General features: G+C 29.5%; 1 protein-coding gene across 1 annotated transcript in view; it reads right to left on the bottom strand.

Annotated features, from left to right (window-relative positions):
• Positions 1–16,407, bottom strand: part of LOC106466035 (dynein heavy chain 6, axonemal-like) — a gene marked incomplete at its 3' end in the record, with an annotated part of 122,432 nt that overhangs the window by 6,618 nt on the left and 99,407 nt on the right. The window contains 9 exon segments of the mRNA XM_022393994.1: positions 769–941; positions 1,523–1,582; positions 3,298–3,423; positions 4,912–5,115; positions 5,862–5,960; positions 8,920–9,157; positions 11,757–11,839; positions 12,914–13,076; positions 15,201–15,436. Of these exon segments, the coding sequence (XP_022249702.1) occupies positions 769–941; positions 1,523–1,582; positions 3,298–3,423; positions 4,912–5,115; positions 5,862–5,960; positions 8,920–9,157; positions 11,757–11,839; positions 12,914–13,076; positions 15,201–15,436 (1,382 nt within the window).

Below are 16,407 nucleotides of genomic sequence, written 5' to 3'. Positions count from 1 at the left end.
CTCTACATCCCCTGAAACTCCACTCATGACACCACACAAAAAATCAATACATTTAAAAACCTCATAAACACAGCCACAAGACTCTGTTCAACGGACTACATAAATGAAGAAATTAACCACTTAAAGCATTCCTTTATTCACACCAATAAATTCCCACAAGATATAGTTGGAAAGCTCTCCAACATTCCCCACAATAAAACTCAACTCACGAACAAAATTGACACTAACAAACCCAACAACAATACATTACACTGCAGTTTACCTTTTGTTCCTGAAACCAGCTCAAGAATTATCCACACTTGGACTAAACTAGCCAGTAAACACAATAATCCTGTCAACGTCAAATTCTCACAAAAACCTGGGCCAAAATTAAAATTGTTACTAAACAAAAATTATATAGAATCACACAATACCAACGTCATTTACAAAATAACATGCAATAACTGCCCAGAATTGTACATAGGAGAAACAGGAAGAAAATTGGAAACCAGATTGACAGAACACAATAAAAAACCGTCCCATGTTTTTCACCACGTGACAAGTCATGTGACTTCGTTGTTCAATACTGTATATATATATATGTATATATATATACATATGCGTGTCAGTGTAAATCACTTGTACCTGATAATGACAAAACCTTGTCGAAACGTTGTACATTTGCTGTTATGTTAAACTTATATTAAAGTTGTTCTTCATTACCCATTCAAGCCGTCTCCAACCATTATTAGTCTCAAAGTGGGTTCCAAGTCATCAAATTCTCTTTACCTTAATAGTTGGTCTTCAAGTCCTAAACAGGTGACAGTAAAATTAATAACAGTAACTTGGATGCAAACTTCAGGAAGGTAATGAGGATTGGCAAGCTTGGTGGTCATGTATAAGTAAAAGTTTTTATCATAGTCAATATCACTGTCCCCCAGTCGAATCAAAGTATGGCCTCCCTATCAAATACCACATTTATAAGAACACTGTATTACTAGTAGCATAAAAATATTATGAAATGGATGAGTGTCTGTAATATTATAAACTTAAATTCACAATAACGAATAGCTATATGCAAACAATCAAACAACGTATAACTGTAATTATGCATACATATAGCATACTTTTTTGGAAAAATGTTATGATCTATGTTTATTACTTATCACTCTATTTTATTATATATATATATATATATACATATATATCAGAAAACTGTACACCCTATTTAAACAAGTCCTGATAAAAGCAAATATATTATCTTATTTATTGATAATTAATAGTTGTGAAAAACTGATGCTTTAAAAACATCCAACACTAAATGCTCATTAGAAAAAAAATCTATCTTTGATGTATTGTAAAAAGTAATACTGTGACTAAATTTCATATAAAATAATATACAAGTTACATCTACATTTACTTGAAAATCATATCAACAAGTGTAGCTGAAGCTTCTGTATTTTAGTTCCAATTTACTTAAAAGTCAAATTACGTTTCAAACAAAAAGATACTTTGAAGTTACAAAGACTGTCTGAAAACTTACTCGTGTAAAAGTCTGTTTCAGAAGAATTGGTTCCAGGGAAGGATCTAAGGTTTCACCAACCTATATATAAGGTTAAGGTTAAAAAAAAATATTTATTGTCAGAACATTGATTTTTGAAATGTATTCTTAAACACATAAACATATTTACTCTTGAAAGTCTGTCAGGCATAAAAAAATTAAAATCATAATAAACTATATGCTGAATTTAAATTGAATGTTATTACACACACACACACATATATATACATATGTCTGCAAGCATATATAAATATATGTTTAAACAGATATTATAAGTCTTAAACTCCACAATGGACTAAAATCTATACACAAATACTGTAAATGCAGTTAAAAAAATACATTAGTAATGTGTTGTTTGCTGTATAATGATTTTCTTTTTGCATAAGTAGTTCTTTTAAGAGAACCATTCCTTACTTAATATACACTTTAGCAGATTAAAATATATAACCTTAGTGTTGTATTTTAAGTCATGGTTTCCCTCTATTATATTTTACTAATTAAAACTACGTTCACAAACAGAATTATTATTTACATTTTCATTCATTATTTTTGTTTTTCTTGTGTAACATTACTTCTCATAATAAGATAATTTAAAGTGCTTTACTCATATCAAAAACTTTTAAAACGATTATTTAAGACAATATGACAAAATACAATAATATTTAATGCAATAATTATGAGATTTTAAACACTAATTACTCTAAAACTATAATTCATTTATATTTCCAGACTGTATGTTGCCTAGTTATTAGCATTCAGGATTAAAAGATCAGTAAGGTCCAAGGTTTGAGTCATGATATACTACTAAATATACTCCACACTTTCAGTTATGGAAAAATTGTAACTGTTACAGTCAATTCTGCTAGTTAAGAGTAATCACACAAGCCACATATGAATGGTCTATGGTCAGCAGTTCAATGTTAGAGATGGCTATGCCTAAAGCTTATGATATCATATTTATTTATATTTACTACATTTACTAGTAGTGACAGTAAAATTAATAACAGTAGCTTTAATACAAACTTCAGGAAGGTAATGAGGATTGGTAAGCTTGGTGGTCATGTATAAGTAAAAGTTTTTATCATAGTTGACCTGCAGACATATATATATATCTGTGTGTGTAATAACATTCATCTTAAATTCAGCATATAGCTTACCATACCTCAATACATACACATGTTTGTATTGCATAAGGTGTCATTCAAGTTGAAAGGATAAAGTATGATTTTTATTTTAGATCCACATTAATGACTAATGTTTGAAACTGTGTGTGCTTTATAAACTAACTTAAAAATAGATATATTTATAAAATATGTTTTAAAACTATTACTACTTAACTGTTGCCACTTAAGTAAGTTTATTTAACCTGTTTTAATTTTAGATTGAATGTATTCATAAGTAAGTTAAACTTATCCTCACACCGAAACTAAATCATTACGTATATTGAAAGAAAATGGTAGAATCATTTATGATATGATTACTTACATATTCATTTGTAAGAAAAGTAAAATTTATTTGCAAACTTCTTTTTTTCTTATGATTTTTTTCTACTCTTTGTTTTTCAATAGTTTATGTGAATAGATAATTTTAACATGTCTAGACTTAACTTGTTAATTAAATAACGTGATTAGCTTGATCGATCTTAGGCTTAAAAAAATCTTAAAACTCAATCGTGTGCATTTCATTTAAACAATTTTGTGACAGACTATCATAATTAAAAAATAATAATAACAAAAAAAGTACTTAATCATACTTACTTCTTCTAAGAGTACTGGAATTCCAAAACGAATACAGTTTCTTAAGGTCTTCAAAAAATTTGAATCTGTTAGCTTGATAATTTTTAGGCCATTACATGCTTCTTTATTGCGAATCCATTGATTAGCCTATACAAATAATTTTTCAAATTACTAAATACTATAGATTTATGTGATTTCTGAATAAAAATTAAAATCATAGGATTTACTTTTAACTTGACAAGAAAGGCTTTCTTAACTTGATGCCACAAAATTCATTCATAATAAATTATTCATTTTCTCATTATGGTATTCACATGTGGTGTTTCAGTTAAGACTCAAAACAGGTGAAGTACAAAGTCACCTGATAACTTAGCATGTCACTGGTTGAATGTAAAAACAATACTTGGTGTAAAAACAACAAAAGATAAACACTTTGTTAGTCAACCAGGTTAACAAATACTGATCAAAAACTGTAATGATAAGCATTTTATTCAATAAAAAAAATATTACACTTGAAAACTGAAACTTAGAATGGTTAAATTACTTTAAAGACACAGCAATAGCCCACCATTAGCGTTAAATACAAAGTAAAATGTGGACAAGCCAAATGCTACGGTCAGTGTGCCTTGGCTCTTTCAGAATTGAATGAGATCTCTTTAAAACTGTTAAAATCATCTTCACAGTTCAAGTTCTTTCTCTATAGCCGACCAATCATGTGAAGAAATTCTGATACTTAGTTGATGTAATTTCCTATCTCATGTGACAACCATAAACTAGCCTCACCCACAAAGTAATTTTTGGCTACAAAAACAACCCTAAAACTATAACAAAGTGTAATATTTATATTTGTATTAGTGATATCTGCATATCAAAAACATGTGGCTACTACATTATTGTATAAGAAAACTTTGTAAATTTAGACCCTTTTGTTTTTTAATCACAGAAATATTCTTCAATAATGGCATGTATAGAAAATTAATGTTTAAAAATCTACTCAAGTTAACACTGCCATGTCGGGAAACGTTTAAAATAAAAGGATTAAACTATCTATTTCTTATGAGTCAAAGAAAGGTTCAGTAATTGGTTATTTTTTTTAGATCTAATCACATCATCCACAAGAAAGTAATACTGGAAATATTATTTTCTAAGATAACAATGGCAGTAATTCATTTAATATAAGATTGAGCAATGGGTACAAAACTAATACGATGAAAAAAAAAATATTGTAGCATAAATATTACAGAAGTTAATCTTAAAACAACATAAATGTGTATAATAATTTTTGTTGAATTGATGTTCAAAATTAGACAACTTGATCTAATTATTCAATTACTGTTTGTTTGTTGTAAGTACAAAGCTACAAAATGGGCTATCTGCACTCTGCCCATCGCAGGTATCAAAATGTTTAGCATTATAAGCCCTCAGACTTACCACTGAGCCATTGGGGCTACTCAATTATAAGTACACTTTTTCTTTTCTTAAAATGTCCCTCAAAATTATCCCTGACTTTCACAATTTCCAATAAAAGAGGAAGATTTTTTGGTACATGTATTACCATTCAATTTATATTATTTTATAAGTTTGTATGTAGACAAAACTCCAGAAATAGATAATCATAACTACTGATAAGCTTGCCTGATCTTGTGGATCAATCATGAGTGGCCAGCGGCAACCTCTTGTGACAAGAATAGCATTTTCTGTAGAAAGATTATCTCTTGGTAAACCTTCTGTATTCCACTTCTCTATTTCATAACTATCTGACAAGGCACTGACCAAAGAAAAGTCTACAGACACAGGAATTTCTAGATCCTTACAGCGGCTTATCCATTGGTTTAAGAGCTTTATACAAAAAAAGGTATAGTTATATTAATAGGGTTGCATTTGTACTGGACTGCTCCTGCTTCGTTTCTTCAACATCAACATTTCATTCTCTATGTTGATGTTTTCTTCAGATTTTGAAGAAGGCCTCAACATAGTCAGAAATGTTATCTTGTTCAAAAAACAAGGTATGAGCACTCCATTGAAAATGCCTAAAATATCATGAAAACAAGATATTTTTATAATTTTTTGCACCCATCTCTAAGAAAGTTTGTTGTAAAACCATCTAACTTTCAACCATAAAAATATAAGATCAAATATTCTTACTACGAAAACAGTTAAAAAAAATCAAAATAGCAGAACCAAGTAAACAATATCACTCCTCAAAAACCATTTATTATGACTTTTACACCAGTTTTTTAAAAGAACTAAAGCTTTCTGCAACTATTGTAGTTAGATCAGAATATTTAGTATTAACACATATTCCATTATAATAATGAGGCAGCATCAGCACTATGACAAAGATGAAAAAGAATAAAGGTGTCAGTAACTTCAAAAGTAGTTTAAGATAACATCACACAGAAAGTCACAGAAAAATCTTTTCCCGTGAATACAAGAATGGTCGATAGTGATGAAAGGAAAATACATATGTTTGTAATGAACATTTAGTCCTCCTTCAAATAAAAAAGATAAAGACCAAATATTCCAATATTTGTTTTATGTCTGTAAACCATATGCACACACAGAGCTAAGAATAATAATTATACCTCTTTTCTGTACTGACTTGTGAATGCACCATAATAAACTACACATGCTGTAGCAATAAAGACATTCCCAACTGCATTTGTTATTTCTTCGTTGAATTTCTAGAGAAACACAAAAAATTATATTCAAAATTTTAATTACCTATTATAATGTATTGATTTTATAAGTGAAACTAAAACCATTATTTTCAGTTGCATAATATACCACTTATATCTTTTGATTAAAATTTAAGCACGTTATTAATGCCATTTGTTATACTTGAATACTTCTAATGCGAAGTATGACGTTACAATTTATCAAATGTGTACAATGACTATAAATGACATTTTGGTACCGATTAACCTTTATTTTATACTTCAAAGTTATCTTCTACTTGAATAGATAGTTTTTTTAAGAATCTTTGAGTAACTGGCAGGTTTACTATTTATAGCTTTTCTCTGAAGTCTATAATTCATTAATCTATTTTTATGTTCAAAAACATTATTTTTTAAACATTATATAGAGTATTTTTGTTAACAATAAACCAAGATCAGGTACTTCTATCTTTTTAATGATATTCCATTGACACAATATATCAGTAATTTTGTTGGCTAAATCAAATATCAAATAATACATAAGTTCTAGGGCTTGAAAAATATTATTACTGCATTAGCAAATGAGCTACAAGTCATAATACAACGAAGTAAGCTGACATATTGTTATAGGACTTCCTTTATTTTTAAAATGTTCTAAACAACTAAAAAGTAAGCATCTACTAGCTGTTCTTATTTAAGAAACCACAAGATGAAGTAAAAAAAATCTATTTCACAAATAAACAATATGAGATCATCAAAAATATCTGACAAAAACATTCTTTGCGATTTGTTCCGAAAGCTATGTTTTAGCTAATTTAGAGAAAAATAAAATAAAAAGTGCAGGATAAATGTCCTAAAAATACTTAAAGTTACCAAATAAAAACTTTCTATGTCGTATATGCTTCTATCCAACTTTTAATGAAAAAAAATTCCTACAGGGGGTTAAGGTAAAAAAGAAACTGATTGCAGCCTAATATATCCAATCCACAGAAGACTGATAATACAGTACTTATAATTAGAATTTTGAGGTAAAATTTATGTATTCTATAACATATAGAGAAAACCCACATGAGTCATTTGCTTATAAATGATAAAATCTGAAATATTGTTCAGAAGATGTGGTTTTAATTATAATGTAATCAATATGTGTAAATTGCTTCTCTTCTTATAAAAGTTTTTTTTTAAAACAGATTCCACAAAAGAAAAAACAGCTTTGGAAAATAGTTGAGACGACGTGTTAATGTGATAATGATCTCAAGGTTGGACACCAATGGCAATTCTGATCAATCCTGATTTCAAATTGGGTTGAGAAATGTTTTTTACAGCAAACATATTATAATTTATGTGACTATTTTATATGTTTTTCATCTTAATGACTTGGTATATTTTTTGAATAAATATGTATTTAACTAGTACAAATAGTTCAGTAAATTAGTATATCCCAAAAATACCCAATAGTTTTGTGTGGGTGGAAAAAATGTTAAAACAGTTTTAATTTACAACATTTCAGATTTGACACAAACTTGCAAAAAATAGTTTAAAAGTAATACAAACACCATGATTTGTTTTTAAATATATATTTTCACTGTAACTATCATTATTAAAGCAGTTTATGTTATTATTATAAGACACACACAATAGTCTACATTATTGCTTAAATGATTGAAATTTCGACCCATAAAAAATGTGAGAGTAATATACATAACATAAAGACAACAGGTAGCCTTAACTTAGGTTTATATTATAGAACATAGGCTCAATACTAACACTGTGTGTGTGTATTTAACATTTAACTTTTTGGTCCATCTAGGCTGTATCGTCCACTAAACTAAACTATTAAAATAAAAACTCAAAGCCAGCTCTTATCATTCAAATATTTATTAAACTTTCTTTTAAAGTCCCTTAAATTTACTACTTCCACCACATCCCACACATCCAAAATATATTTTTGTGTCCCTAGTCTTATCATTCTCATCATTAAATTATGAAAAAAAGTTGATGTATCAACAGTACCAATTCCTTTAACAATCTTAAACACTCAATAAGACCCCCCCCCTCTAACTCTTCTTTATTTCTGAGAAAACAACTTCAGAGGTCCTGTATGACAACTTTTCTGTCCCAGATATCATCCTTGAAGCCCTCCTTTGAATCCTTTCCTATAATTCAATGTTCTTTTGAAGATAAGGAGCCCAAGAAAATACTCCAAATGTGGTCTAACCAGTAACATATACAATGAAATTAAAACCTCTTTGGATTTGTATTCAGTATTTCCCTAGATGCAACCTAAAATCCTATTTGCCTTACCATTAGCAGTGGCACACTGATTGGATGATGTAAGAAACTGATCCACCAGAACATCATGATCCTTTTCTTCCATAACACTGTTAACGTTATTCGCATCAAAATTATACTTACAATTCAAATTACAATAACCCACATGCATTACCTTGCATTTACAATAATTAAAAGCCATCTGCTAGTTATTTGCCAAACTCACCATATGTTCTAATTCCTTTTGTAAAGCAGCAGCATCCTCACAGCCATTAACACCCAAGACCTTAATATCATCCTCAAATGTAACTCACCATATGTTCTAATTCCTTTTGTAAAGCATCAGCATCCTCACAGCCATTAACACCCAAGACCTTAATATCATCCTCAAATGTAACTCACCATATGTTCTAATTCCTTTTGTAAAGCAGCAGCATCCTCACAGCCATTAACACCCAAGACCTTAATATCATCCTCAAATGTACTATGTACATTATTTACATTTGTATTTTTTTGGCATATGCACTGTTGCTCCACACTTTTACCTAAATGACTCAAGTTTAAGACACATAAAAATATATATACATACAAACTATAAGACAGTATGACTCATGAGTTACATTTGTTAAGTACACCATTTTTTACCTAAAAACATTTATGTAAAACCTTTAATATGTAAAATTAAAATAGATATATGAAATAGAACTTGACTCACTTCAACAGAATATATCCAATGATCTTGCTTATCAGCTAAAGCTGAGGTAATGTGAGAGGCTCTTTTGAGCCTAGCAGCAGTCTGGGCAATGTTGTTTTCTAGCCTCTGCTTATCATCCACACTTTTCTGGTATTGAGACTGAAGCTTATCAATCTGAGTCTCTACTTCTTTCAGTCTGTCCTGTTTCTGCTTCAACACTGACATTACCTCCTCTAACTCTGCTTCAGCTGAAGCCAAACTGTATATAAAAAAATACACATTAAAATGATTCAGTTTTATACAGATGAGAAGAAAAACTGATAAAATATATAAGGAAATTTAGAAAAAATCATTTTATGTAATTCAAGTGATAAAAAATTAAATGTATTTAAACAAAATATATTTTAATTATATGCATAGCTGTGATAGAAACAGTTAAAGTCTGTGTGAAGCAATAATATAGTAGCTAAATGTTTGTCCCAATAAAAAATGAGTACCATAACTGAAATATTTATAGGCATCAAGCCTGTAGCCAGGGCTGGAAGTTGGGGGTTCTTTTCGGTCCAAAGTGGAACTCATTTCAAGTGTAACTTTAGTTCCCAGGACAAAAAATTTTTTTTCTGGAATATGTAATGGTTCCTTTATTATCACTGCAAGTGAACATTGCTAGTAAATTTTTTCCGATAAGTATGAAAATGCTATTTCTGCATGTATTTAACAGTTCATAATGGACAATTCCTTGAATATCTCACCATACACTCAACATAATCTTCCTTGGATGCAAGTCCCCTTTCGGCTGTGGCCTCTAATTATGTAATTGTTTTTGTAACACTGTGTACCAATAAGCAGACAATTACAGCAGAGGTTTACTGCTAACAACTACAGTGTTTGAAAACAGCTTTGAACATAAAACGCCCATCCTTAGCAAATGATAATGCATGTCCCCATACCACCACGAGTAACCAAGGATCACCTAGAGGAACTTGGCTGGATAAAAATTGCTTCACTCACCATATTCTCCCGACCTTGCTCCTTCTGACTATCATTTGTTTAGGAGTTTACAAAATCATTTGGATGGACTTAGACTAACTTCAAGTAAGAAGGTCGAAAATGAGTTAATCTCTTATTTTGGGTCAAAATCTAAGGAATTTTATAAACATGGCATCCAAAAACTTGTTGATAGATGGAACAAGGTTATCGAAAGCAATGGAGAATATATTGATGATTAAATACATCTATAATCATTACTATTTTGTTTGTCTAAATTCATTTGAAAATCGGACAGAACTTTTGTTACAACCTGATAAAAGTTGTGGTGAAATGGCATGTATCAGAACTACACTTTGACATTGTTTAGTAGTTCATAGGTAGTGTGATCCCACCAAAGATTGATCACTTTTGGGAATGATATGTAACAACAATTCCAGATGCAAGATATTCATACACTCAGATCATAAAGATGTTGAAATTAGAGATCTTAGAATTTCTAAAATGGAAATATCCCTTCTCCTTAATAGCATTGGAAAACAAAGGAATATGTATCAACTTGAGGCACCAGTACTATACAAGACGAGACCTACAACCAGTGATATCCCAGTCAAGGTAAGTTAAGTGTGGCATTTTGTAACAGATGAGAATCCCAAACAAAAACAAAAAGTTCAGCAGCAAAATTCTCCATGTGTCCTAACAGTACACAGCATAATCAAGAAGGATTTCCATCTGTAAAAGCAATATAAGTCATGTGTACACAAGATTCTCCCACAACATATTTGTTCAACTGTTACATATCTCAAGCAACTGGAGACAATGTGCGTAATCATGTTATCCATACAAGAAATATTGACCAAGTCACCAGATACAGCACTTATGGTATTCTGCACTGTTGGAAATTTGAAACAGGTGCTTAGAAACTAATGTTCTTGTACATTAGATGGACTATAGAAAGCCTGCAGATGGTTCTACTATGCTTTAGACGTGAGTTTTATAACAGAGCCTTTTGCAATGAAAACCATGCTGAAAGGTTATTTTAAAAATGCAGATCATCAGATATAGCATGACTGGATGTGGTGAGGCTCCAATATCATTTTAATGTATAATGTACACAACCACTGTATTTGTGTAATAAAAATAAGCAAGGAAATTATAACAGAACAGTTTATTTCTTTGACTGAATGTTGTAGCAGAAATATCTAGTCAAGCTATGATCTATAAGACTATATTACAGTTTATCTTGAGTTAATTCATTTTTGTTTTAAAGACTAACTAATAAATGCTAAATAAAGATAAGCTTATTGTCTGAAACTTTTGTAACTAAATGGAAAGTATTCTGTAGACTATTAACCAGATATTTTTTACGTGTATCTGAATATTTTGTTAATCTTATAGTGTCAAACAATATGAAAACAGAGATTATATACAAATACTGCAATGATGTGCAGATGTTTATAGTAGAACATTACTTATTAACAAACAATTAATATTACATGCTACTACTGAACTGTGGTCATTTGTAAGAACTGGTACAAAATATATATAAGAGATACCACTTAATTTTTCTTACATACTTTTATTACCTTTTTTTTTTTCACTCTGAAGATTTTTGACAAAAAATAATGAATGATCAACATCCAATGAAAATTTTAAGTAATAAATAAAACCAAAGTAGAGTAGTTTTTTCTCAAACTAATTTCAAATTAGTACATAAATTTATCTAAATATAAAAATATTTAAATTTCTTCTCAGATATAAAGTTTTACAGCTAGAAAAAATAATTTGATCAATGAGATTCATTTAAGAATTTTTTAAGTATTTGTAAGCTTTGATGAAGATGAAGAAAAATACACCTAACATGTACGTACCGTTCTCGTTGGGGCTGCACAGTCTTAAATACCTTTGCATAGAGGTCCATAGCTCTCACCCACATACACAGCGATTTGCAGGCCTACAAAAAATAAGCACTTTTTTAAAGTTTTATATAATTATAAAGATTTTGAAGGTAATACTAAAAGTATTAGAAAAATGTGTTTTTACAAACTTTCTTTTGAGTTTACTTGGAAACTACTAAAGGGGTAAGTTTTTCTTTTGTTCTAAAACTAACTGATGGTGTGAGTTAGTTTTCAGTAGATGTCTGTTTCTAGGTATAATTTTGTCTAGTCAGCCAAGAAAAGAAGTGACCAATATGAACAGTGAACTGGATATTTGAGTTCATGGCGTTTAAGTGTTCTAAAAAGACTCAACAGTCTGGATACATATCTTTGTCTTTATCAGTAACCTCATCTGAATATTTCTAGAATAAAACATATTCTAGGTAGAATATGTTACCTTTTGTGTGTATTGTTAGAGATCAAAACTCACTTCGTTATGTTCCACAGAACTATCAATCTGTTTAATACATTGTCTCTCTAAAGCTTCAGCTTAGTTTTGATAAACAAAATGCCAATCTCCTTTCATTTTGTTCTTTTAGAAGTGCTTTATAACTCTCAAGGACTACATTTCTATATTCTTCACAGAACCAACTCTATTATATACAAAATTGCTCACACTAATCAAGCCCCTACTTTCACCATACTATTACAATGAATTGAATGATTAGAAAAACAGACCTCATCCTTCTTAACAATCTTTATATTCAACCTACAGTCACCCCAAAAAAGTTCTGACTACATTTAATTCAACCAATCCCAATTAAAGTCATTCATCAATACCATTTTCTGATACACAGTCCTCTGCTCTTAAAACTCTCCAACAATTTACTAATGCACCTGCTCCTTGGCACAAATACTTGCAAAAGTATATTTATTCTTGTGATATACATAAATTTCCCAACACTGTCAAGCATTACAAAGTGAAGATAACAAAAACTGAAATTTCAAAGAATGGTATTGCAGAAACTGTAAAAAAAAAAGTTCTATATATATTCTACAGCACTATTCACTCTTTATAAAACAATTTATACACATATTTAAAAATGTACTTTAAAATGATTTTTTATGACAATTTGAATTATTATTTTTACCTTAGATGTTCTTTCAATAATTTCTGGTACAAACTTAGGGTCATCAATATATTTTTTCAATTTCCTTGTAGTGGTCTCTGAGATATTATCTTTATCATATTCATATAGTCGTCTCAGAAAAGTTGGTTCACCCAGCAACTGTGTAGCTGAGGTCCAATCAGTCCTATTAGTTTCAAAAATTGAACAAAAAAGTGTTAAATTATTATGGGACATAATGCCTTTTACACTCACATAAGTGATAACATGCTCAGTTGAACTATCATAGAAGTCAGATAAAGCTAAATAACCCTCTTGAAAGTGGAGTAGACTTGTTTAAACATTTGTTTAACAACAAGTTGAATAGACTTGGACACTACCACCAATGAAAAGTATTCATATAAGTTAATTGATTAAAGTCCCAATGAAGGAAACCTTATATGAGTGGATAGCACACCAGCCTTTTTATCAAGCAGACTTAGGATCCAATCCCAGCCACTACCACTACAGAAAAGTTCTCCTCCAGACTTTCCTGAAGACAACAACAGATTAACAGCTGGAAGGTAGAATAATAACTAGCTAGTAATAAGTACCCAGTAATTAACCCTCCTATTAAATTCAGAATTTAAGTATATCTCTTATGTTTTGGAATATATTGCAATGCAAATTCAAAAAAAATGAAAGAGCCTTGAACTGCTGAAACATTTTTCTTTGCATAGCTTTCACTATTTTATGTTAAATATTATACATTAATGTAAATTCTCATTATAATAAACTCAAAGATATATTTAATTGCATCATAGCATTATGGAGACTAGTGGTGGGTCAGAAAAACCTAAAACATAATAGGAAGGTTAATAAAAACAAATTTGTGATTAATGATTAGACCTGTGAATGTATAGGCTACTAATGATGACAAAAAATATCAGTTCTATTGTGATGTAATTTCACACAACACCAATCAAAAAGCATCAAAGTTATCATAAAGAAGGTAAGTAAATTTTTCATATCTTCAGAATCAAATCAAGTTTATTCTATATATCAAAACTAAGTATCTAATAAGGTAACATAAGAAATGCATATCATATCCATTATTAGGATATGTATTGAAATATTAATTTTTTATACAACATACAGTTTACATTTTATATGATATACTTAAAAATATTTGTATTTAAAACCAATAAACTATCAAATCCAAAACAATAAGCAGTTTGGAATATTATAGTACGATCTTCAGCTTACTATACATAAGTGGTGGAAGTTATCTTTGTTAGTGTGAGTAATTAACAAGTATTCTATATACTGTATATACAAAATAATTAAATAGAATATAAACAGGACTGAAAGAGGACTAGATAATTCAACAACTTTATTTGTTAAAATATTTTTTGCTAAGTTTCTATAAACAGAACAGAGGTTTTCCATGCACTCATAAGTGTAAAAGTTTACACTTGAATGGGTAATAAAGAAAACTTTATAATAAATGTACAAAGTTTGACAAGATTATGTCATCATCAGGTACAAATAGTTTACGAAGACAAATGAATATATATACAGTATGAAACGAAGAGGTCACATGACTGGAGATTGCTTAACAACTGTTAGTTCTATACTCTATATATATATATTCATGTGTCTCCGTAGACTACTTGTACCTGATGATGACACAATCTTGTCAAAACATTGTATATTTATCATAAAGTTTTTTCATTACCCATTCAAGCCATTTCCAAACTTATATTTTCTAAAAAGTGGGTTCTTCGTCATCAAATTTAAACTCATAAATGTAATTGGGTGTGAAAATGGAAAAAAACCTAAAAAGAAAGTTTATATAAGTATTATAGTAATGATGAACCATAAATTTACATACAAAGTTTAATGTATAATACTAGTAATTTTATTTCAGTTATTTGCTTAATTATTACAGAGCAATAGTTAAAATACAAACAGCAACCTTAAATCCAAAGTTACACTATGAAAATTTACCTAGCACAAAATATTCATAATAATTTTCCTGAACCTATTTCTAACAGTTAGGAAAACAGAGTAAAATTGTCAAGTGAATTTTTTGTTGAAGACCATTATTAATTTTTTTATTAAGACGTTTTATCTTGCACATGTTTATAATTAACCTATCTTTCTGAATAATGTTTTGTAGATTAAAGTATATATAAAAGTTATTTGCAGATACTGACAAAAAATATAAGTTTGCCTACATGTAATAGCAACTGAAATATAACTAATTTGAAATTACTTTGTAGGAGAACTTCTAAGGACATCATATACACTTGAAAACACAGCCACCTACTTTGTGTTCATAAGAATACATACAGCTTCCATCACTGTCTGCACCATCTCTGGAGGCTTGGTAAAAACTCTAACCTCTGATATATCAGTGTTATCTAATGCATCAAGAGCTTTCATAGCTGCTTCTAGTGCCGGTAAAGCTTCATCAAGATCTCTTTGTACATCGGCTTTAATCAGAGCAGTTTCCTCAGCTTTAGTCTTAGAAATTCCTTTCTCCTTCTTGACAACTTCTCGGACCTACAATAAAGATGTAAACCTAATACTGAATTGCAGCTTAATGTTTATATAAATTCACTTGTAGGATCTATTCTTTGTTTATTTTAGTTCAATTGTATGCTAGAAGTACTTTAATTAAAAATGTGACAAAAATAATCAAACTTATTATTTCAAAGACTTCCCTTTACTCTTAAAATATAAATGATGCTGCTTTCAGTCTTGTAAATATATGTCATTGACATGTCCTTTGACAAATGATACTTATTAGGTCAAAACAGACCTATTTATGATTATTCAATTTCTGTAGTGCATACTAGTGTATAAAAGACATTTTAACATTTTAATACTAGAAATAAATGACATTATAACATGGTTTGTGTTTTAGTGGAATGCTCTTGATGAAGCTGTAAAGCGAAACCTTGAGTGTCCAATTAAAGAAAAATAACTAAGTCACTTATTTCTAGTATTAAGACCTTATTTCTGAACTCTTCCCTCTGACGATATGGATTCTTAAAACTATATATATATATGTATATAATTTCTTTTTTAAGAACATTGTGTTATATTATGTAGGTGGACAAAAGGAGACAAGAGATAATTTTTGACACAATGAAACATAAAGTTTTATTAGTTACTTAGAGCCAATTAATTTTCATAACACATTTACCATTTATAAGAACTTATGAGTGAATCTAAAGAAGAATGTAATAATAATATGCCAACCACACTATATCTGCTACATCTCATATGGAAAAGGCTTTTTGGTTCAGCTGGGATAAGACAGACATAAATGTAGTTGAGACGTCATTTTTATTTGAAAATAAGCACAGTCTTGATGATGGTAAATACGTTAGAAAAATTAGTCACACTTAAGTAACTAATAAAAACTTTATGTTTCATTGTGTCAAATATTGTTTTCCCTTTTATTTGTCTATACACACACACACACACAGATATATATATATATATATATATATAATAAACAAAACCAA

This window comes from Limulus polyphemus, unplaced genomic scaffold, assembly GCF_000517525.1.
Source record: "Limulus polyphemus unplaced genomic scaffold, Limulus_polyphemus-2.1.2 Scaffold2130, whole genome shotgun sequence".
Classification (NCBI taxonomy): Eukaryota; Metazoa; Arthropoda; class Merostomata; order Xiphosura; family Limulidae; genus Limulus; species Limulus polyphemus.
The sequence above is the reverse complement of the archived record's forward strand: the minus strand, read 5'-3'. Positions and strand labels throughout refer to the sequence as shown.